Source organism: Tiliqua scincoides, chromosome 1, assembly GCF_035046505.1.
Source record: "Tiliqua scincoides isolate rTilSci1 chromosome 1, rTilSci1.hap2, whole genome shotgun sequence".
Taxonomy (NCBI): Eukaryota; Metazoa; Chordata; class Lepidosauria; order Squamata; family Scincidae; genus Tiliqua; species Tiliqua scincoides.
The window spans coordinates 43677072-43697625 of NC_089821.1; the positions used below are offsets into that span (position 1 = coordinate 43677072).

Consider the following 20554-nt stretch of genomic DNA (forward strand, 5'->3'; position numbering starts at 1 on the left):
TTCGGCACTGGGAGGATTAACGAAAATGGCCAACGCCTGCTAGAGCTTTGTTGTCATCATGATCTCTGCATCAGCAATTCTTCAACACAAAGCCCCAACATAGAGTCTCTTTGAGATACCCAAGATCAAAGCCCTGGCACCAGCTCGACCTGATTCTCACCGGATGCTCCAGCCTTCCCAGCATCAAGGTCATACACAGTTATCAGGGTGCTGCCTGTGACACTGACCACTCTCTGGTGTGCAGCAGAGTGAAACTGCAAACAAAGCGACTGTATCACACGAAAAAGGAAGGAAGACCTCGCATTGACACCAGCAAGACTTGGGATCAGGAAAAAGTGGAGGAATTTGCACAAGCGCTTGAAGAATTTCTTCCAGGCCCAGCCGATGCAGATGCACCCAACAGATGGGAATATTTCAAGAATGCCATTTACAACACCGTCTTGTCCATATTTGGCAAGCAGACCAACAAGATGGCGTAGTTGAAGCCCACTCTGAGGAGTTGACACCAGTCATTGAGGAAAAGGGGAGAGCTCTAGCAGCATACAAAGCGTGTCCCAGCGAGCGCAACCTGCAGGTCCTCCAAGCTGCTCGCAACAAAGTCCAGCAGACTGCTAGGAGATGTGCTAATGACTACTGGCTCCAACTCTGTTCCCAGATACAGATAGCAGCTGACACGGGCAACATCAAGGGGATGTATGATGGTGTCAAGCTGGCCATAGGTCCAACACAGAAGAAAACTGCCCCTCTGAAGTCTGCCACAGGCGAGATCATCCAGGACCGGGCGCAGCAGATGGAATGCTGGGTGCAGCACTACTCTGAGCTGTATTCCCGAGAAAATGCAGTAACTGAGGAAGAGCGGAACAACATTGAGTGCCTGCCTGTGTTGGAGGAGCTTGACAGTGAACCAACCCTAGCAGAACTTCACGTGGCCCTGGACTCCGTCACCTCTGGCAAGGCATCTGGGAAAGACAGAATCCCTGCTGAAGTCCTAAAGTGCTGCAAAGATATCGCCATTGAGCAGCATGAAATCCTCTGCCTCTGCTGGAGAGAAGGGGGAGTACCACAGGACATGAGGGATGCAAACATCATCATGCTGTACAAGAACAAAGGCGACAGGGGTGACTCCAATAACTACTGCGGCATCTCTCACCTTAGCGTTGTAGGAAAGCTGTTCCCTGCATTACCATCTCTGCGCACGAACTGGAGGTCGTCCATGACTTTGTGTACCTTGGCTCAACGATCTCTGACACTCTTTCTCTCGATACCAAGCTAAACAGATGCATCGGCAAAGCAGCTACCACATTTTCCAGACTCTCAAAGAGAGTCTGGTCCAACAAGAAGCTGACGGAACATACCAAGATCCAGGTCTACAGAGCTTGTGTCTTGAGTACACTTCTGTACTGCAGCGAGTCATGGACTCTTCGCACACAGCAGGAGAAGAAGCTGAACACTCTCCACATGCACTGCCTCCGACGCATCCTGGGTATCACCTGGCAGGACAAAGTTCCAAACAACACAGTCCTGGAATGAGCTGGAATCCCCAGTGTGTGTCCACTGCTAAAACAGAGATGCCTGCATTGGCTTGGTCATGTCATGACAATGGGCGATGGTCAGATCCCAAAGGATCTCCCCTATGGAGAACATGTGCAGGGAAAGTGCCCTACGGGTAGACCACAGCTGTGCTACAAGGATATCTGCAAGAGGGATCTGAAAGCCTTAGGAATGAACCTCAACAGATGGGGAAACCTTGGCCTCTGAGCGTTTTGGTTGGAGGCAGGCTGTGCAGCATGGCCTTTCCCAGTTTGAAGGGACACTTGGCCAACAGACTGAGGCAAAGAGGCAAAGAAGGAAGACCCGTAGCCAGGGAGACAGACCAGGAACACACTACACTTGCTCCCAGTGTGGAAGGGATTGTCACTCCCGAATCGGCCTTTTCAGCCACACTAGACGCTGTGCTAGAACCACCATTCAGAGCGCGATACCATAGTCTTCCGAGACTGAAGGTTGCCAACAGTCTATTCTTGTGAAGGGATTACTAATTTAAGAGTAAAGAATGTAATCAAGCCTTTGAACATATTTGTGTTGGTGGGATACCTGATCTGAACACTAAATCAGTGGTTCCCAAACCCCCACAGAGGAGTTGGAAACCAGGTTTTTGCGTGGGGGTGGGGGGGTGGAGAAGGGGCAGCGATGGCTCTGCAGCAAGTGCAGCTCTGTTGCTTCCAAGGAATTTGTTTTGTACCTGAGGGGCAGAGCTGGCTTCTTGCAGGCTCCTGGAGGCTTGCACCCACCTTGATGTCCTATGTGGCTGGTTCACTTTGGGAACTGCTGCACTAAATCATTTGCCTTCTTAAGTTTTCTGCAGTCACTTGCAGTCTATGTAACATCCCTATTTATTTTGAAATTTGCTTTCTGCATTTTATGCTAGTGTTTGGCCACTGATGACCTTCTTTGCCAACTGCCAACCCAATCCTGAGCTGCCCGGGGCACGGGGCTGCAGTGGCACTGAAAATGGCTACCACTGCATCCTGCATACTTTGGGCAGCCACTGACGGCTCCTCGGAAGAAGGGGACTTTTCAGCCACGCAATGGGGCTACTCAATTCACCGCCAACCAAAAGGTCAGCGGTGAATGAAGAGCCTCTGTATAGGGCGATGAGCCCTGTTGTTCAATCCATGGAGCCTTCTCCATCAAATGCTTCTAGAAAGCAGTGTCCTGAAGTGGTTGACTGTTATGGAGCATAAGATCAGAAGCATTGGTATAGATTTAGATTCCTTGTGCTTACTATCTCAAATAGAAGCATTTAGGAACTTAAGAACGTAAGAACAGCCCCACTGGATCAGGCCATAGGCCCATCTAGCAGCTTCCTGTATCTCACAGCGGCCCACCAAATGCCCCAGGGAGCACACCAGATAACCAGAGACCTCATCCTGGTGCCCTCCCTTGCATCTGGCATTCTGACATAACCCATTTCTAAAATCAGGAGGTTGCGCATACGCATCATGGCTTATAACCCATAATGGATTTTTCCTCCAGAAACTTGTCCAGTCCCCTTTTAAAGGCATTCAGGCCAGATACCGTCACCACATCCTGCGGCAAGGAGTTCCACAGACCGACCACACGCTGAGTAAAGAAATATTTTCTTTTGTCTGTCCTAACCCGCCCAACACTCAATTTTAGTGGATGTCCCCTGGTTCTGGTGTTATGTGAGAGTGTAAAGAGCATCTCTCTATCCACTCTGTCCATCCCCTGCATAATTTTGTATGTCTCAATCATGTCCCCCCTCAGGCGTCTCTTTTCTAGGCTGAAGAGGAGATCAAGCAAAGATTTTTAGATATAGAAAATCAAAATCTATTTTGTATGGCAAATAAGGTTAGGTCCGTATCTGCTGTTGTTGTATCTGTATTAATTGCCAATAAAGGTCTGTTTGAGTTTGCGGCTCTGGATCCAGTGGAGCTTTCCTCCACAGGTCCCGCCCCACTCCCTTCCCGCGGGACACCACCTCCTCACCCTCTCCCCACCTCCCCCTCCCCAGAACACCTCCTTCCTGCCTTCACCCCACCCTCCGCCCATCTCCCCCCTGCCAGGAACACCTCCTCCTCACCTCCCCCCACGCCTCCACTTACCTCTCCGCTGCTTGGCGGTCTGTGTGACTGCTGAGCGGTGGAGCTTTTGTGGCCACCTGGTGGTAGCCCAGCGCCGGCCAGTGCTGGGCTATCACTGATGCTCACCCAGCGCTAAGGCCTGCAAACATGCCTTATGGCACATTTGCAACAGTGTGCACCGGTGGTAAGCCAGCACGCACTGTTCAGGATTGGGCCCTAAATCAGCTCTGAGGTTAACTGCAGTTAGATCTACTGGAGCCATTCGGTGACTTCTGCCCTACTCTTGCTGCAGCCTCTGCTTGATCAAACTAGATTAAATGTCTGTTGTATGATTTGGACCTGCATGTTTGTATTTTGAATGCAAGTAGCAGACACATAGCCCCAATTTAAATTGGGACCACAGTAGGAGTTATAGCAGTGGTTCCCAAATTTACCCTCGATACAGCATCTGCAGCTCCCTGGGAAGATGGAGATGGTCACCAGCACTCCCTGACATCGTGCAAGATTTTGAGATATCTTGTGAGATTGTGTGATATCTCAGCCTGGCCAAGGTGGCAATGAGTGAGATGGTTCTTATGAGTTTGCTGTGACATCGCTGTACACCTGTTGGGAACCACTGGGTTAGAGGGTCTTTAATTTTTTGCCCTTGCCATGGACTTGGTCCAGATCCCCCAACTCCCACAACTGCTGTTTATCATGGAAGGAAGGCTGTAGATGTAGATAGTAGTTTTAAAGAAGGCTGGAAGTGGTTTGAGAGTGGCAACACGTCCTGTTGTCTACACACGCATCTCTTTTGTCTCACTGCCATTTCTGGTTTATCAAGTTACACAGGGTTTTAAGGTGAGGAATTGTCCTAGTGCCTATGTTAGTAAACAACTTTTTGTATTGTTTCACCACTTTCAGTACCCTGAAACTGAGGTTTGCCTAAAGCCTTGTTTTGGGCAAGGACGAAGGTGGGAGAAACAGATGGGTTCTACCAGCTGCACTGGTACTGGAAAATTGGATAGGATTGGGCCCTCAGTCTGTATGGCTTACTCCTCTGTCCTCCTTGCTTAATGGTGGCAACTCCACCTGTTTATAAAGTGGTAGTATCAAAAAAGTGCCTCCTAAAAGATAAATAACTTCTGATGCATTATTTCCTGGTGGGGAAACACAGAAAATTGGTGTGGCAGGTTGCCCTAGGATTTGGCTCTGGATTAGTAAATGAGTCAAACACCAATTTGTTCGTAGTGCTGTTCTGATGATGCTGATGCTGTTCTGATGATGAAAATCAAGGCAACCTTCTAAAATTATGACCTGATTCAAAGAGACACTTATTAGAATTGTATTGGCTGTTGTGCCAATACAGTATCACAGAGCTTGCTGTTGTATGGGCATTGCAGGTCAATATACCCAAGCAAATATGTAAGAAAAGGATGCTAGTTGCTTTGGAAAATACTATAGATATTACTATGCCTTCTGAATACGATTAAAGATAAGCTGTAGGGCTCTGCTGTAAGCTTTCAATTTCAAAAGTACCTAGTAACAAGGAATTCTCACAAAGTATAATGTAGGATATTACTTTGGTCTTTCATTGCCTTATGTTCCACAATTGATTTAATGTGTTACATTTTATGATTTCTCTTTATGTTCTATAGTGCACTCTATTTTAAAATAAGCCTCCTCTATTGCAGTATCAACTCAAAATATATTACTCTGCATGGAAAAACTATTTCTGACATGATTGCAGTATTTGGGGGTTCTGGCCGTTTAGCATAGCCTTAATCTGCTGCATGCATTCATGTTCATTTTTCCCTTCCAAACTCAGAATATGAATGCAAAAAAAAAAAAAAAGATTCTCTATTCTAACTTCATTCTAATGTGTTTTAGTGCCTATAAGTGATGAAGAGGAGGGAGGAATGCTCTTTGATAATGTTGCTAAGTCTGCCATTGATCCCTTTGACACATCCTCTGGATCTGTACAGCTGATTGCTATAAAGCCTGTAGCTTTACCTCCTGCGCATCCAGCATCAGACCAGAGTCAGGAAACTGCTGTCCTTAATGGGGAGGTAAGAATGTATCCAGCAACTGACTTTATGTGTTCATTTATGCATTGGCAGGTCTTTAAAACAAACATATGACACTTTTCTGAAGTCAGACTATTGATTCATCTAGGTCAGTATTTTCTACACTGATTGGCAACAGCTTTCCAGGGTTTCAAACAGGGATCTTTGCGTGTAAAACAGGTGATCTACCACTGAGCTATGACCTCTTTCTATGACAAGAGTGGGGAATGTTGGAAATTAGCTACTAGGTCAAGGTAGGGAGGCTAGGATCCATTGTGGCCTGAGGCATTTCTTATGGCACTGAATATAAAGGTGGTCTATGGTACGGAATACAGAGGGGACAAGCTTCAGCTAAAGATCAATAGAACGGCACATTCTCCCACTGAAGCCATGTCTTTTATTGCATGTGCAGTGGGGATCTTGAAATCATCACCGGGAAATCATCCAAAAATGTTCTTTGTATTGCCTATCCAAAGGCTACTTGTGATTGTGCTAAATGGAGGTAGACAAGTATAGCCATAAGTGAACCATAGGATTTCTCCTTATATGAATAGATGAATCCTAGAGTTTCTCCCTCAACCAGGTGAAACAGAATTGCTTGTTGCTCATGTGCACATGTCAGTTTTTTCACATCTGTGTATGCTTAATATTTGTCCATTGGCACTGAAGATGGTCATGACAAAAAACACGACTAGGGATTGTAAATTGGAATGGCGGCAACTTTCCCTTTTTATTTTATTTCGTGTCCTGTACAACAGTTTATTGTTTGGTGAAAAATTTATGATGCTTTCATGCCTAAAGCTCATTGTAATAAATGTAATTCTGGCCCAAGAGTGTGTTTCAGAGAGTTCTACAGAAGTCGTGATCCAGATTGAGTTACATGTTCACATAACTTCCAATAACTCGTCTTGCCCAATGAGCACAACTTTTTCTTGGATAAAATGAAAAAACACTTTCAGCTGCCAGTTCACTTCTGGAACTCGCTTTTCATATGACTGGTTTGCTTCCATGAGCAGCGTGAATTAGGAACTGAGAACACCTATGATCTCTTTCTCTTCTGAGGACTGGAAAATTGCAGCTTGCTTTTTCCATTGTGGGGAGCTAAAATAGTGTTCTTGAGTGGGTTCATAACTATGCCATTGCATAGATGGTACAAGCAGACTTGAGACCTTGAGACCTTGAGAATTGATTTGCAGCTGGAGGTTGATGGCAACTGGTTAGAAGAACACTATCCCATTTCCCTGCTCCTTTTGTAGAACGACTATTGCAGTTTGACTGATGTTGAGATTTGGCACAATAGTTTAGAATTATATCCTACTTTTATCTCTGTTGCAGCCTATGCATCAGACACTACTGCCTCGTTATGTTCCACCAAATCTCAACTGACAAAGAAATTAAAATATGCAGTCATATACATAGCATAACCCCAACCTATTCCTTTAGTTACCAAAACAGTATCTCACATTTGTCACTTGAGGGAATGTGCAATTTGATTAATCTGCACATTTGTACCTTAATTTCCTATTAAAGGTGTGAAATGAGTGACACATTACCATGCCTAAGGAAACCCCCTTTCCATTTTGAGCTTAGTTAGAACAGTTTAGTTTGATACTGTCCTTTAATTTTTTTTTCTTACTATCAGGTTAACAAAGCATTGAAGCAGAAATCTGATATAGAGCACTATCGCAACAAACTGCGGCTGAAAGCCAAGCGGAAAGGCTATTACGATTTTCCCCAAGTTGATAACAACAAAGCCATGGCAGAAAGGAAAAAGATGTATGAGAAAGCACAAAATGAAATAGATCGCATTTTAGACCCTGATACAGATGGATCCTCTCCATTTGTTGAGCCAAAAAACAGGTGAGAGGTGTGTGTGTGTGTGGATTGGGCTCAAGGAGTGTGAAGAAATGCTACCTAAGTATTGTATGGTGAAATGGTAATATGTGACAAGTTCCTTACTTTATGAAGAAGGTGTTAAGAACATAAGAACAGCCCCACTGGATCAGGCCATAGGCCCATCTGGTCCAGCTTCCTGTATCTCACAGCGGCCCACCAAATGCCCCAGGGAGCACACCAGATAACAAGAGACCTCATCCTGGTACCCTCTCTTGCATCTAGCATTCTGACATAGCCCATTTCTAAAATCAGGAGGTTGCACATACACATCATGGCTTGTAACCCGTAAAGAACCTGTGTTCTTGTGTGTCATCTTTCCTTGTTGTTCCCTCAAGGTGATTGGGACTTTCTTTATAAGAGCATAAAGCAGTAACATGAGTAAAAGAAAACAAATGGAAAACAATAACGGCTTTATGGCTAATGTTTTATTTTTTGTTGATTCAAACAAAAAATTTACTACTTTCTCAGTATAAGGCTTTGGTTCTCAAAGACCTCTGGGGAGTGAGAACTGAAGTAAGTGTGTGCGGGGGCTGGGCAAAGGCAGCAGCACAATCCACAGGATCGTACTGCTGCCAGGGCTGATTGGGTGATTTTCATTTACCTGAGCCAGCTCCTGCCTCCTTGGGGTATGGGTAGTCCTGCAGAGGATTCTGCAGGGCTCCTGAAACCTCTGAAAGAGGAAAAAAAAAGTTGGAACCTACTTACTGTTTTTGATTGGAAACAGTGGGTTTCGATTGTGGTTTTTTCTTTTTACTTTTTTAGAGGCTTGGGGGGCCCTGTAGAGGCTTCTGCAGGGCTCCCTACACCCCCAGGAGGCAGGAGCTAGCTCAGGTAAGTGAAAATCACCCCTGATCAGCCCCGGCAGCAGCACGATACTGCTGCCTTTCCTTTCCCCCATCCCTTAAGTGGACAGAGGTAGAGCTTCTCAGGGTGGGGCTTTGCCACACACCCCAGTTTGAGAACCTCTGGTATAAGGAATTAGATGGCAACCTGCCTCCAAGTATGCTGTTCTATATACAGAAGTGTTTGTAATAGAAACGTGGATGACAGTAGAGCTTTCAAATGCTAAATAACAACGATCCTTTCAGTATTGCCCATATTAGTCAAAAATGGCAATCAAATATTTGCAGTGATCACAGCCTTGGTGCATGAAGACAAATATCCAGCTATCTCTTGAAGATAGCTCGATGTAGTAGTAACATAAATACCACCTCATGTAGTTCTACTCTACTCTTTCAGTAACTGCAGAACAACACTATGGAAGCTTCTTGAGCATATTTTCTTTAGAGGAATCTTCTTCCTTGTGCCATGTCCCTAAAATAAAATAAGGCATCCAGATTAAACTTGACTGACTAGCCATTATAATCCCTGATCAGTTAGTATTTTCTCAAGGCAGTTGTATTTTGGAAATACGAAGTTAGAAGAATATGTTTGACAGCAGTGAAGTTGTGAGCATTTCTTATGAGGATAGATATATTTTATAAATGGGATTAGACCGTTCATTGACACAGCATCACAAAGAAAGGTAGTAACAACAGGCTGACTTTGAAGGTGTCTGTGTCTCCGCTCATTAGCTAGAGCACTGTCATTAGAACACTTCTAACTTTAAAATCAGCTAATACTCTCAGAAATGTCTCCCGCTCATGAGTCTTATAAAGTGACACAACTTTAGTTGCATTGATGTGTATGTTATGACTGCTCACAGTGCTGTGTCAAGCCTGCTATTTTACTGAGCTTTTATTTGGAAGTCTAGGAAGACGAGTCGGAAAGGGGTCACTGCGTGACAGTGCGGCTTCTTCACTGAGTCCGATGCAGGTGTACTTGAGGGTGCCCTTTTCTGAGGATGCCACGTACTCTTATTCACAGTGGTTCCTGCACCTGCCTGTGTTGCAGTGCCCCTAGAAATCTCAACAGATAAACTACCTGTTTTTTGCCATATCCGTGTATGGGTTCACAAGCTGTAGGGCAAGTTCCTTGACAGTTGGGGTTGGGGTAAAAATAATTATTCTGTCAGGCCAGTCAGGTATCGTGGTGGTGGGCAGAATTGAAGGCAGACTGGAGGCAGAAAAATGCTGTCAAACTGGACTTAAGCTGGAACTAGGCTGCAAGGATAAAGACTGGAGACAGGCTACCTTGCAATAGTCTGCTCAAAAGAGAACTGGTTAGTCCTCCTCATCCCAGCAACATGTTGCTCAGACTTAGGAATTCAGCAAGCCTTAGAACTTTTACTTTAGCTGTTGGTTCTTGAGATTCACTTGACTTCAAAGGAAGATTACATAAGTTCCCTGGCTCTAAAATCAGGAGGTTGCACATACACATCACAGGTTACAAGCCATGATGTGTGTGTGCAACCTCCTGTTCTTAGAAGTGGGTTATCTTAGAATGCCAGATGCAAGGGATGGCACCAGGATGCAGGTCTCTTGTTGTCTTCTGTGCTCCTTGGAGCATTTCATGGGCCACTGTGAGATACAGGAAGCAGGACTAGATGGGCTATGGCCTGATCCAGCAGGGCTGTTCTTATGACTTGCCTGAAGTGGGGAGTCAGTGTCTGATCTGCAGGACTCCCAGGTCAAAGCCTTCAGTGCCTGATAGCTCCTGATGAATTGGCAAATAGAAAATGGAAATGGAAAACAACAACAACAAAGCTTTACAGAACAGAGTTTCTAGAAAAAGTATGTCTGGAATATAATAAATTGTGAGAGCCAGCAGCATTTTATGCGTATTGATGCCTGGAGAGGTAAAAATGAGAGAGTACAGTATATGCTAGGGAAGCATAGTTCTAGAGCAGCAATTTTCAACCTCTGTGCCATGGCACATTGGTGTGCTGCAAATGGTCTACAGGTGTGCCACAGGAGTTTGGGGGAAGGACATTTATTAATTGAGCCATTGGGAATGTGAGCCCCCTGTTAATAGGGTGGTGTGCCTTGTCAATTATCAAAAAACCAATGGTGTGCTTTGGCTATTTCAGTGCCTTCTCAATGTGGTATGAGATGAAAAAGGTTGAAAATCACTGTTCTAGAGTGATTGAGGTCAGCAAAACAGACAGGTTTTTAAAAACCTGGTGTGATAGCTGGGCATGCTAGGGCCATCAGAGGCTTGTGTAGGGGAAGTCATGCATATGCACAGCACAGGATAAGATAACTTTTGAATTATACAGTAGCCTATTTTATTAGCATAGACTATCTTAAGAACATAAATGAAGCAGGCACAAATTTTGTATTAATGTACACGGTGGATGTAATGTAGTGCTGAAATCATGACTAGAAGGTGAGGAGGTACCTAAGGAATAAGAAATCCTCAAAGTATATTTTGCATGAAGCTTTAATATTGATCCAGTAAATTTTATTAACCACAGTGGAATTTGCTTGCTTGTGAACAATGCAGAGAGAGGCCGTGGAATATGTTTTTGGAGGCATGATTTTAAAGATTTTATTCATTATTTTAAAGAAAGCAAGTGCCTTATTCTAATCAAAATCCCCCCCAATTCATAACTTATAAATATAGCTGAGTTAAGTGAGATACGTGCGCAAGCAAATTGTTCAGGGTTGAGTTCATTTTAGGCTAGTAGTTAAAAATGACCCTACTGTCAGTTGAGGACAAATGGAAAGCTGTGCGCCTGTTAAAAGGAAATTCAAAAATAGATAATTGGCTACAGGAGCTGAAAATGAAGCTCTTTTTTTTCTCCTCCTGGAGATACTGTCCCCAGAAGAGTTTCTGTGGTGCTCACTTAATGCTGATATTCAGGTTTTAATAAACCACTTACAGTAGATCTCAAAACTCTGCATAGTCAGTCCTTATTCATACAACAGTTGCAGGTTAACTCATAAAGACATTAGTACTCTGGCCAGAGTGGTCCTCTTTATGCCTTCTTGACTGCTGTAGTTGCTGTTCTTCCTGTCTCTAGTACTTTAAAATGTAAGCTGGAGAAATAAACGGTCACCAAATGCATTATTCAAGCTGTCCTTTACAAATTCATACTTTTGTATAACAGTGCCCTAAAAACATTTACAAATCATCCGCACTGAATAATTTGGGTTGTTCAAAGACCAAATCCCCAGTCCTGCACATTCCTGTGAGCCTTCTCTGTTGCATGTTCAGTGCTTTCAAACGCTACTGTTACGTTCCCTATAGACACTGACTAACCTTTGCTTGTGTCAGTTGTTAATGCTGACACCTCCCTTCTCATTAGTGAATCTTTCTTAAATCAGTTAATTGGAAATCTCAGGGCAATTTCACAATGCCTGCTTGTTATATGCACCGTTCCGGGTTCCCTCCTCCCCAGTGATTTTGCAATTAGGTCAAGGGTGTGAGTCTGTCTAAATAATCTCAACAGAGTGTAATTATTTAGAGATACGAGTGTAAGACTGATATCAGTCGCACCCTCCTTTTCCTGGGCAGACAGAGATGGGACTTGTCCTTACTGGCTCCTACAGATGGTTGCAAATGGAATGTTAGAAAGGCTATTTAGAGTGCATTTGGAGAAAAATTTGATTATCCTTCACTGGGAGAGCTCTCTCTCTCTCTCTCTCTCTCTCTCTCTCTCTCTCTCTCTCTCTCTCTCTCTGAGACCAGCTTGGTTGTCTGTCCTTTACACTTCCTTTTGCTTCCTTGCACTATAGTGGAATTGCTGCTCCAGAGTGTGTTTTTACCTACACCTTACCAGTTTGTCCTGCTATACCCTGATTCTGTCGTGCCTCCTTTCCTGAATTAGATCCTGCCAAAGCTTTTCTCCAGACTTGATGCTGAAAGGCTTCTGGTACCTTGCCTCATTTGAACATTCACAGCAATCTGTCCCTGGCAGCTGTGTGCATGCAGCTGTGGACATGACAGTCATTTAGTCCAGTTCTCTGCAGTGAGACAGAATTATTGGACAGACTGGCCAATGTCATCCTGGTTCATAGCATAGCGGCAAACAGATGGGACCAAATGATCTGTTGGCAGGAGGTTCCAACAGGGCAATAAATGTACATTGCTAAAGGAAACCCAGGTGGCTCAGACAAACTAGTTGTGACCCACACACCCCCTTTTTTTGGTGTATAGTAGAGTCCAAATCCTGCTCAGCCATGAAGCTTCTTGGCTGACCCTGGGCCAGTCACTGTCTCTCAGCCTCACGTATCTCACAGGGTTGTTGTGAGGATAAAAGGAGTGGAGGAACTATGTACACCACTCTGAGCTCCTTGGAGGAAGGGTGGTATAAAAATAAAATAAAATAAATGAATGAATAACAATGCCAGTTGTGATTAAAAAATGTGTCCCCTCTTTGAAATTAATTGTATGGAGGTTGCCATGTTGTAACAATACACTGTACGCACTATGGAAGCTGCTATGGTTCTGACAGGTTCCTTTATTTGTTTTAATAGAAAATAGGGGAATGTGAGGTCAGTATGGTGGCAGCCATCTTTTCTAGCTCCAAGCTTGCTCGGAGAAATTATAGTGTGTTTAGCATGCTAGAACCTAAAAAAAGAACATGACCCAAGCACCCTTCTAGCACTAGAAGCTAAAAAAAGAACGCAGCCTAAGTTTCTCAGGCTCAGCAAGAAGACTTGCAAGATCTATAAAAGTCCCTCAGGTCCAGCCTGCGGGGCCGTAGAGTAGCAGATCTTGACAAGAGAGCTGAATTAAGGTCTTAAAGAGCTGAAATACTTATCGTCTTGAAGGAAAGTGCCTCAGATCCAACTTTTTAGCAGTGCTCTTGCTTTTGAGATCCAGCTTTTGATCCAGCCTGCAAGGCTCTTGACAGCCTGAGCTGCACCACACTATTCCTGGGCCTGCTTGCCTGTAGACTTCATCCTGGGCAGCTGCCGAAGGCAATATAAGTGAAAACTTGTAGCTAGGTATCTTTTGAGTTTCTATCTGGAAGTATATTACTGCACTGTTTATGGTTTTTTTTCCATGCTAAAGTTCTTAAAATCTTTTCTTTTTCTAGTTGTTAAATTTTTCCATCTATCTATTCACCTTGCCTCAGTGAAGTTTTTATCATTCCACCTTTCTCTCAAGCCCATCTGTTCTGGGATAACCCAAATTTTCCCAATAATGGTGACCAGATACAATGGTGGACAGAGTGCCTATACCTTTAACCATTATATAGAAGAGGGAATTTTGGCAGGTTCAACTTTTTAAATCCTTATTTGTTGAGCTGCACCTGCCAAAATTCCCTCTTATATTCAATGGTATTGACACTCTGTCTTCCATTGTATCTGGTTACCCTGTGTTAGGGGAATAGAAGTACACTGAAAGTGGATTAAAGCTGTAGTGGAATTGCAGCCCAGGTCTTCTCCATAAGTACCAACATATATTGGTATGATTCAAACAGGGGGCGGTAGACAAGAACTACTATACCCCAGTAATAGTTTACAGAATTCCTAGGTTCCAGTAGTAAGCTACACCCCTTCTTCTAGTTTAGTGTGTGTATAGAACACATGGCCTTGGATCAAGTCTGCATGTGTTTTGGCATTACTTGAACGTGAAATTAACAGTATGATGTACAAACATAAGTCTGGAGCACAGAAGAGAAAGAAAAGGGGGGGGAGCAAAAAAAGTCAAAGCAAGTTTATTTCACTTGGAGTTTGTTTCACATAGTAATGAAGAAGATAGTGAAAGCCAGTCCTGGAATGCCTGTACATTTTTAGAAGAAGAAAAAATAAATGAGGACTTTGCTGCGGTAGAAGAAAACATAAGAACAGACCCACTGGATCAGGCCATAGGCCCATCTTGTCCAGCTTCCTGTATCTCACAGCGGCCCACCAAATGCCCCAGGAAGCACAACAGATAACAAGAGACCTGCATCCTGGTGCCCTCCCTTGCATCTGGCATTCTGACACAGCGCATTTCTAAAATCAGGAGGTTGCACATACACATCCCATATGGATAAATTTAGTTTAAAACTTGCTCATACTAAGTTAAAACTGTTCATTAAAAGCTTACTTAAAAAATGTGGAAACTGGTTTGTAGGAAAATTTAGGAAGGAGGCCCCAGTCAGGCATCTTGCCCTGGGCCCAGTGCTAGCTCTCAGTAGCCCTTAACATAGGTAGAAAGCAAAGGTGCTAAATCATTCCATCACTCATACCTTCCTCATCAAATGTGCTTGTCTTCAGCAGTTTTTCCCCCCTATTATGTCAGGGAGACCAGAAGTTGTCCCTACATGGAGAAAACCATCAGGGAGAAAGAAGTTTCTGGTGAAAAGCACAAGCAGCAAGAGGAGGGTTTGCCCATGATGTCCTTTAAGTGGCTACCACTCACCCAGTTTTGTAGGAAATTGGAACCACTTACATTTTTAAAAGAATTCGTTGTGCTACTACAACGTCTAGTTTGGCCATTACTGACCTGAAGGAAAAGCATTGTTCTAAAAATCAGTGGTTCCCAAAGTGGTGGGTTACAACTCACCTTAGGGAACCAGAACTGGACCATTCTCTCTTATGTGGAATGGTCCAGTAATGGATGTCCCGACAGCACCACAGCAATTGTGACGCAGCAGGAATAATAATATAATAATAATAAAACTTTATTTTTATCCCGCCCTTCTCCCTAACGGGACCCAGGGCGGCTAACAACATATTAAAAAACAGATTTTAAAAACATTAATACATAACAAACATTTAAAAACACATTACAGAGGCCATAAAAACAGTAGTCAGATTAAAAGACAGAATAAAAGAGCAAGTTACCGAGGAATCAAGCCTGTAACAAACTAAAAGATGTATAAAAATGTTGAGAAGGACAGAAATCAGAAGGCTTGTTTAAACAACAGTGTTTTCAGGCCTCGCCGAAAACTCTCAAGAGAGGGAGCCAGTCTCAAATCAAGGGGAAGGGAGTTCCATAATGTTGGTGCCACTACCGAGAAGGCCCTATTTCTTGCAGCCGCCCCCGGACCTCCTTGGGTGGCGGCACTTGCAAAAAGGCCTTCTCTGATGACCTGAGATCAGGGGCTTTTGCCCTACCTGGGGAGTCGGGCTGGCCTCAGGGTGGGTCTGGGAGACCCATAGCCCCCCCCCCCCCCCGCCTTGCCAATGCTAGAAATTGCTCAATTTGGAGATTGGAGCACACTTCCAGTTTTCTAGCATCAGGGCTAGTGCAATGCCCCCCCCCCCAGATAAGGTGAAAAGCCCCTGGGTTCCTGTGGCATCACAATTACTGCAGTGCCATCAGGACACCCCCTTGCCCAGGCCCTACCTACAGTTCCAACATTCATGTAGGACTTTAGGACCTGCTGTTCTAGATGGTATTAAAGATTATATTTCTGTCATTTGTGGAAAAGTCTAGTTCTTAAAAGTTCTATAAACTTATGCAAATGGTAATATGATTAAATAAATGGATTTTGCTAGTGAGGTCTGCAAATTAATGCTGTAGTGTTTGCTTTTATCAAGGCCTTAGTATTTTCCTCGTATTTTCTTTCATTGCCTTGCTCACTTGATATTTCCCCCTTAACCCAATTAATGCCACAGACTGCCAAATGGGGCAACTCGGATCTCTGCCAGCCTCGGCTCCTTACTTGTCTGCATTGGTGGCCAGGGGCTCAGAATGCAGCATTGGTGGGATTGCACAGACCTCACCTGCTGGTAGTGCCTACTCTCTGGGTGCTGCTAATGTGCTTTACGGCGTGCTCACAACACCTTTGGCCAGTCCACAGTGGCTGTGCCAGCTAAGTGAGCGCATAGGATGCACTCTCAGCTTCCCACTAAAGCACTAAATAATAAGACTGTAACAATGAACCTAATTTACATTTTGCAAAAGAGTTGGAATTTTGAGGCTCTGGCATAACTAGGACCTCTTCAGACATTACGTAACAGAAACCATGTTTTTTTTGCAACATAGGCACACATCCAAAAGCTGCAAGCATCCTGACACTCTGAAGCATGTTCCCCTTATTACTGTCTTTCCATGTCTAAGATGGAAAAATTCAAGCCTCCTGGGCTATCAGAGCACTTTGTTCTATCAACAGCCTCTGTCTCAGGGATTGCCCAAAATGATCCACCTAATGTGAATTAGGCACCTAATGTGAAGCATTGCCACCATCATGTGTTTCCAAAACTGCACAGAAAGCATTAATTCAGCTCCTTACTTTTCTCCTTACCTATCATACCTTGCTTACCTTACCTTGCTCTGTCATAGTATAGTGAACTGAATGATAGGTGGTGAACCAACCTGTGTAAATCATGGACATTTTGTGGCTGTACAGGTCCAGCCTATTTTGTACACGAATTTTTTATACACGGATTTGACTCAACACGAATGACCCCTGCAAATGAGAAGGAATGTGCTGATCCCTGGAGAAGGGGAAAATGTACCCCTTTAAAATCAGTTTAAAAAACTGTTCAGCAATAGTCTCCTTAATGAGAGAAAGAGGGCAGCTGGCTGACAATCCATCAATCCTTCTCTCTCCAGGCGACCCCTCCCTTTTCCTGAGCATGTGAAAGAAAGGTGATCCCTTTGCATTGGTGAAGGGAGGGGCTGAGTGAAGTGCCTTTCTAAGATCTTGGAGGAGGACTGATTGATGGATTGTCTTCTTAATGACGCTTATTTTACATCACAAAGGTCAGCAAGGCTGTATTTAAATCAACAGAGCAAAGAAACTTTGTTTTTTTAAATTGATTTGCTATAGTGCGTTTTTTGCCATCCACGTGAGTGCTTAGAACGGAACCCACATGAATAATTAGTCTTAACCTGTACTCTGTTTGTGAAGAACCTTGATCTGTATACCCTCCCTCCACCAGACTGTCTAATAAACCCCAGTGTGCAGCAGAGCTCTCTCTCTCTCTCTCTCTCTCTCTCTCTCTCTGTGTCTACCACATGCAAGTACCTGTACACATTATTTTACATTTTGAAATTATTTTTTTTATAATTTTTTATAATTCAGAGCATATTAAGTGCCATAAAATTTAGAGCAATGTACTACTGTTTGTACTGTTTTGCTCTAATTTAAATATTCTATTTCCTCTTCCGCAGGCAGCAGATGAAGAACTCTGTTTACCGAAGTAGACAGTCTTTGAACAGCCCAAGTCCTGGGGAAACTGAAATGGACCTTCTGGTTACGCGTGAGAGACAAAGGCGTGGTATCCGCAACAGTGGATATGATGTAGGTGTCTGCAAATCATGTGTGCTTAGCAATTTCATTGACTGGAAGTTGTTTTAGAAGAATAACAAATGTTGAATTAGGCCTAGGAAAGTCATGTCCCTATTGTGAAGGTGAGCTTAAGCTCTTTGGTTTTTAAGATATTCGGAAGTAAGATTGCAGAGCCATGATGGTGCTCATTTTATGCAAATGTAGGGGCCTCAGGTTTAATTTTAGATGTATCCAAATTGAATGAATTTTGGTAGAGGGCATTGGAAAGACAGTCCTTGAAGTCAGTTCTGTTTTGTACATGAATACAAATGCACACACATACAGAATGAATACGTAACACGGGTTATGTGGCAGTTTACAAGGTAACTTCATATCCACTTGCACGTGCTATTCATAGTTAAGAATCAGGGCAGTGCAATAACATATGCTTGTTATGTTCAGTCATGTTAACGTCGGAGTGAAGAAAACAATCTGCTCACTTTTGTTGTACTACATAGCAAACAGAGAAGTCATCAGTTTTGGGATGGGCTATGTTCATATGAAATGATGAACTTTTAGGGCACAGTCTTAACCAACTTTCCCGCAGTGAGGTAAGGACAATGCAATCACTAGGTAAGAGAACAAATATTCCCTTACCTTGAGAAAGCCTCCATGACTGCCACCCAATTGCAGGATGCAGCTCATGCCCACTGGCACAGCTGTGTCAGCACTGGAAATTTGGTTAGAATTTGGGCCTTAGTCTGTGGGCATTTCCAATGTCTAGAAATAAACTGCTTTAACACTCATTTTCTCTCCCCAGAAACTCCCTGGGAATGGTAGTTTGGAGGCAGGGGCTAAGTACCTCTGACAGTGAATTTGCAACAATAGTCTCAGCAGACAGCAGTTCCTGGGTTCCTTTGGCTCAAGCCACTACAATTCAAGTGGAATAGGAGCAATATAAATATATAGTATAGGGCCGGAACATGCTCCTTGTCAAGTCTGGATCTCAGGTTTGCTATAAAATGTCAGAATGCTATATAGCAGGGATGTCAAACATAAGTCCCCAGGGGCTGGATCTGGCCCACAGAGGCTTTTTATCTGGCCCTCAGGCTCTCAGCTGCTGAGCAATGCTGAGGTCTCACTGCTGAAAGGGTGGCCCACATGATAATTGGGCTCCCCCATATCTTGAAATATGATCAAGATTTGTGTATTTTCTCTTCTGTCAATTGCAGTTAATGAGTTTCTACACAAGAACAGTGTGCTTATTTCTGGTTTTGACCTGTTTAATGACATCACTTCCTGCCAAATGACACCATCACTTCCAGCCCTCAGCAGGCATCATAAATGATATTCGGACCACTGTATAAAATGAGTTTGACACCCCTGCTATATAGTGCCAGGAGACTATGGAGTAGTATTTAAATATATGACACAAAATGGTCCTCTTTTTTTACATGAGCGTCTTCCATTTCTGTGGGAGCTATTTTGTTTTTTGACCCCTTTCCTAATAGTCCATGACAAAGCATTGACCGTTTTCACTGCTGCTGGACAGTGAGTCAACATATTCACTGAGCAATCTCAAAAGTAGGGAAAATAAGTATTGTAATGTTCATGATGTCATAAATAACCTAGCTGTCTATTGAAGTATAACTTGTTCTTTTGATGAGGTGAGGAAACCTGCCATATCACAAGAATAGGTTTGCGAACGGATTGTCTATGTTTCGACACTTCTTGTCAGAACTCATAAATCATAATATGTCATGTAACTAGAATTATGGTCTGTTATGCTCCAGTGTGCTCCATAGCAGCAGAAATTTAAAAAAACAACCTGTTTTTGTTGAGAATCCTTTTAAATAAGCAATATGTTTTCTGGCAAGCAAAACAATGTTGATCAAATTATTTAAAAATCTAGCTTTATTAGAACAAAAAACATTTGAAGTAGGAAAAAAACACTTTAAATCCAGACATTCCAGATAAATCTTCACTCCAGATAACTTTTAAAAATAATAAAAATAGCTTACATTGCACCAGACTTGGATATGCTTGTAAATAAAAATAGGGAAATTGCCACCCATAGTTCTTTACCATTATCTCTTTGCAGCCTTTTATGAAGTGCTGTGTGCTAACATGGCTGTGTGACTTGGTGGGCATTTACTGGACCATGCTCCCTCTTTGTAAGGCTGTCATGGTATGATTCCAACTGAGGTAGCAGTTTGTTCTTCTGTCTTCCATTCACAAATAACACAGACAGTAAAGGTGGATTAAGATCATAGCATCTAATCCTTTACCCTTGCACCTCCAAAATGAGCATGCCAGACAAAGGCATAAAGGGTTACTTGATTAATACAGTCAGAAAATCTGTAGCAGGGCATAAACAATCTAAAACATGCTACTAATTTGGAAATGGTGCTAGCTGTCTACCTCCCCCGGGCTACAAGGGCATCGCATTGTGGCTCTAAGTCGATCATCACTTGAGAGAGGTTATCAGCATCAACCCCTAAGGGTTGAGGCAGCTGGATGAGCAGAAACCTCAAAGGCCATGCCAGCGGTTGGCCTCTGCCCAATCCAGCCAGAGGGCTTACCAGCCAGCCTTAGCAACCCAGACAAGTATCGTCTGAGCAGATCTGGGTCACCCCCTGACCGTCCTGACCTCAGAATGTATGCTGGATTCCCTGCTGCCCTCGCCATCCTGCCCGCACGCCACCTGCCCAAGTGACCAAAGGCGAATAAACATAAATAAACATAAAATCCAACACACTACCACACCCGTCTGGGATAGGCAAAAAAATCATCAGCCAGGCCAATCAGGCTGGTGACAAAAAATTCCTATCAGGCCCACTGAAAGAGCAACCAGCTAATCTCAGATTGTTCATGGGAGGGCAGGCAGGACTCAAAAATTCCATTGGACTGACTCCAGAAGGCTTGCAGCCTTCAGGACATCAGCCAAACAAAGCAGGGTTGTGGGGGGA

At 43.6% G+C, this 20554-nt stretch overlaps 1 protein-coding gene across 1 annotated transcript in view; it reads left to right on the plus strand.

Annotated features, from left to right (window-relative positions):
* KIAA1549L (KIAA1549 like) overlaps positions 1-20554 on the plus strand; it is a 183637-nt gene that overhangs the window by 143974 nt on the left and 19109 nt on the right. The window contains exons 14-16 of the mRNA XM_066610104.1: positions 5475-5653; positions 7293-7510; positions 17489-17618. Coding sequence (XP_066466201.1) covers positions 5475-5653; positions 7293-7510; positions 17489-17618 — 527 coding nt within the window. The remainder of the gene's footprint in view (positions 1-5474; positions 5654-7292; positions 7511-17488; positions 17619-20554) is intronic.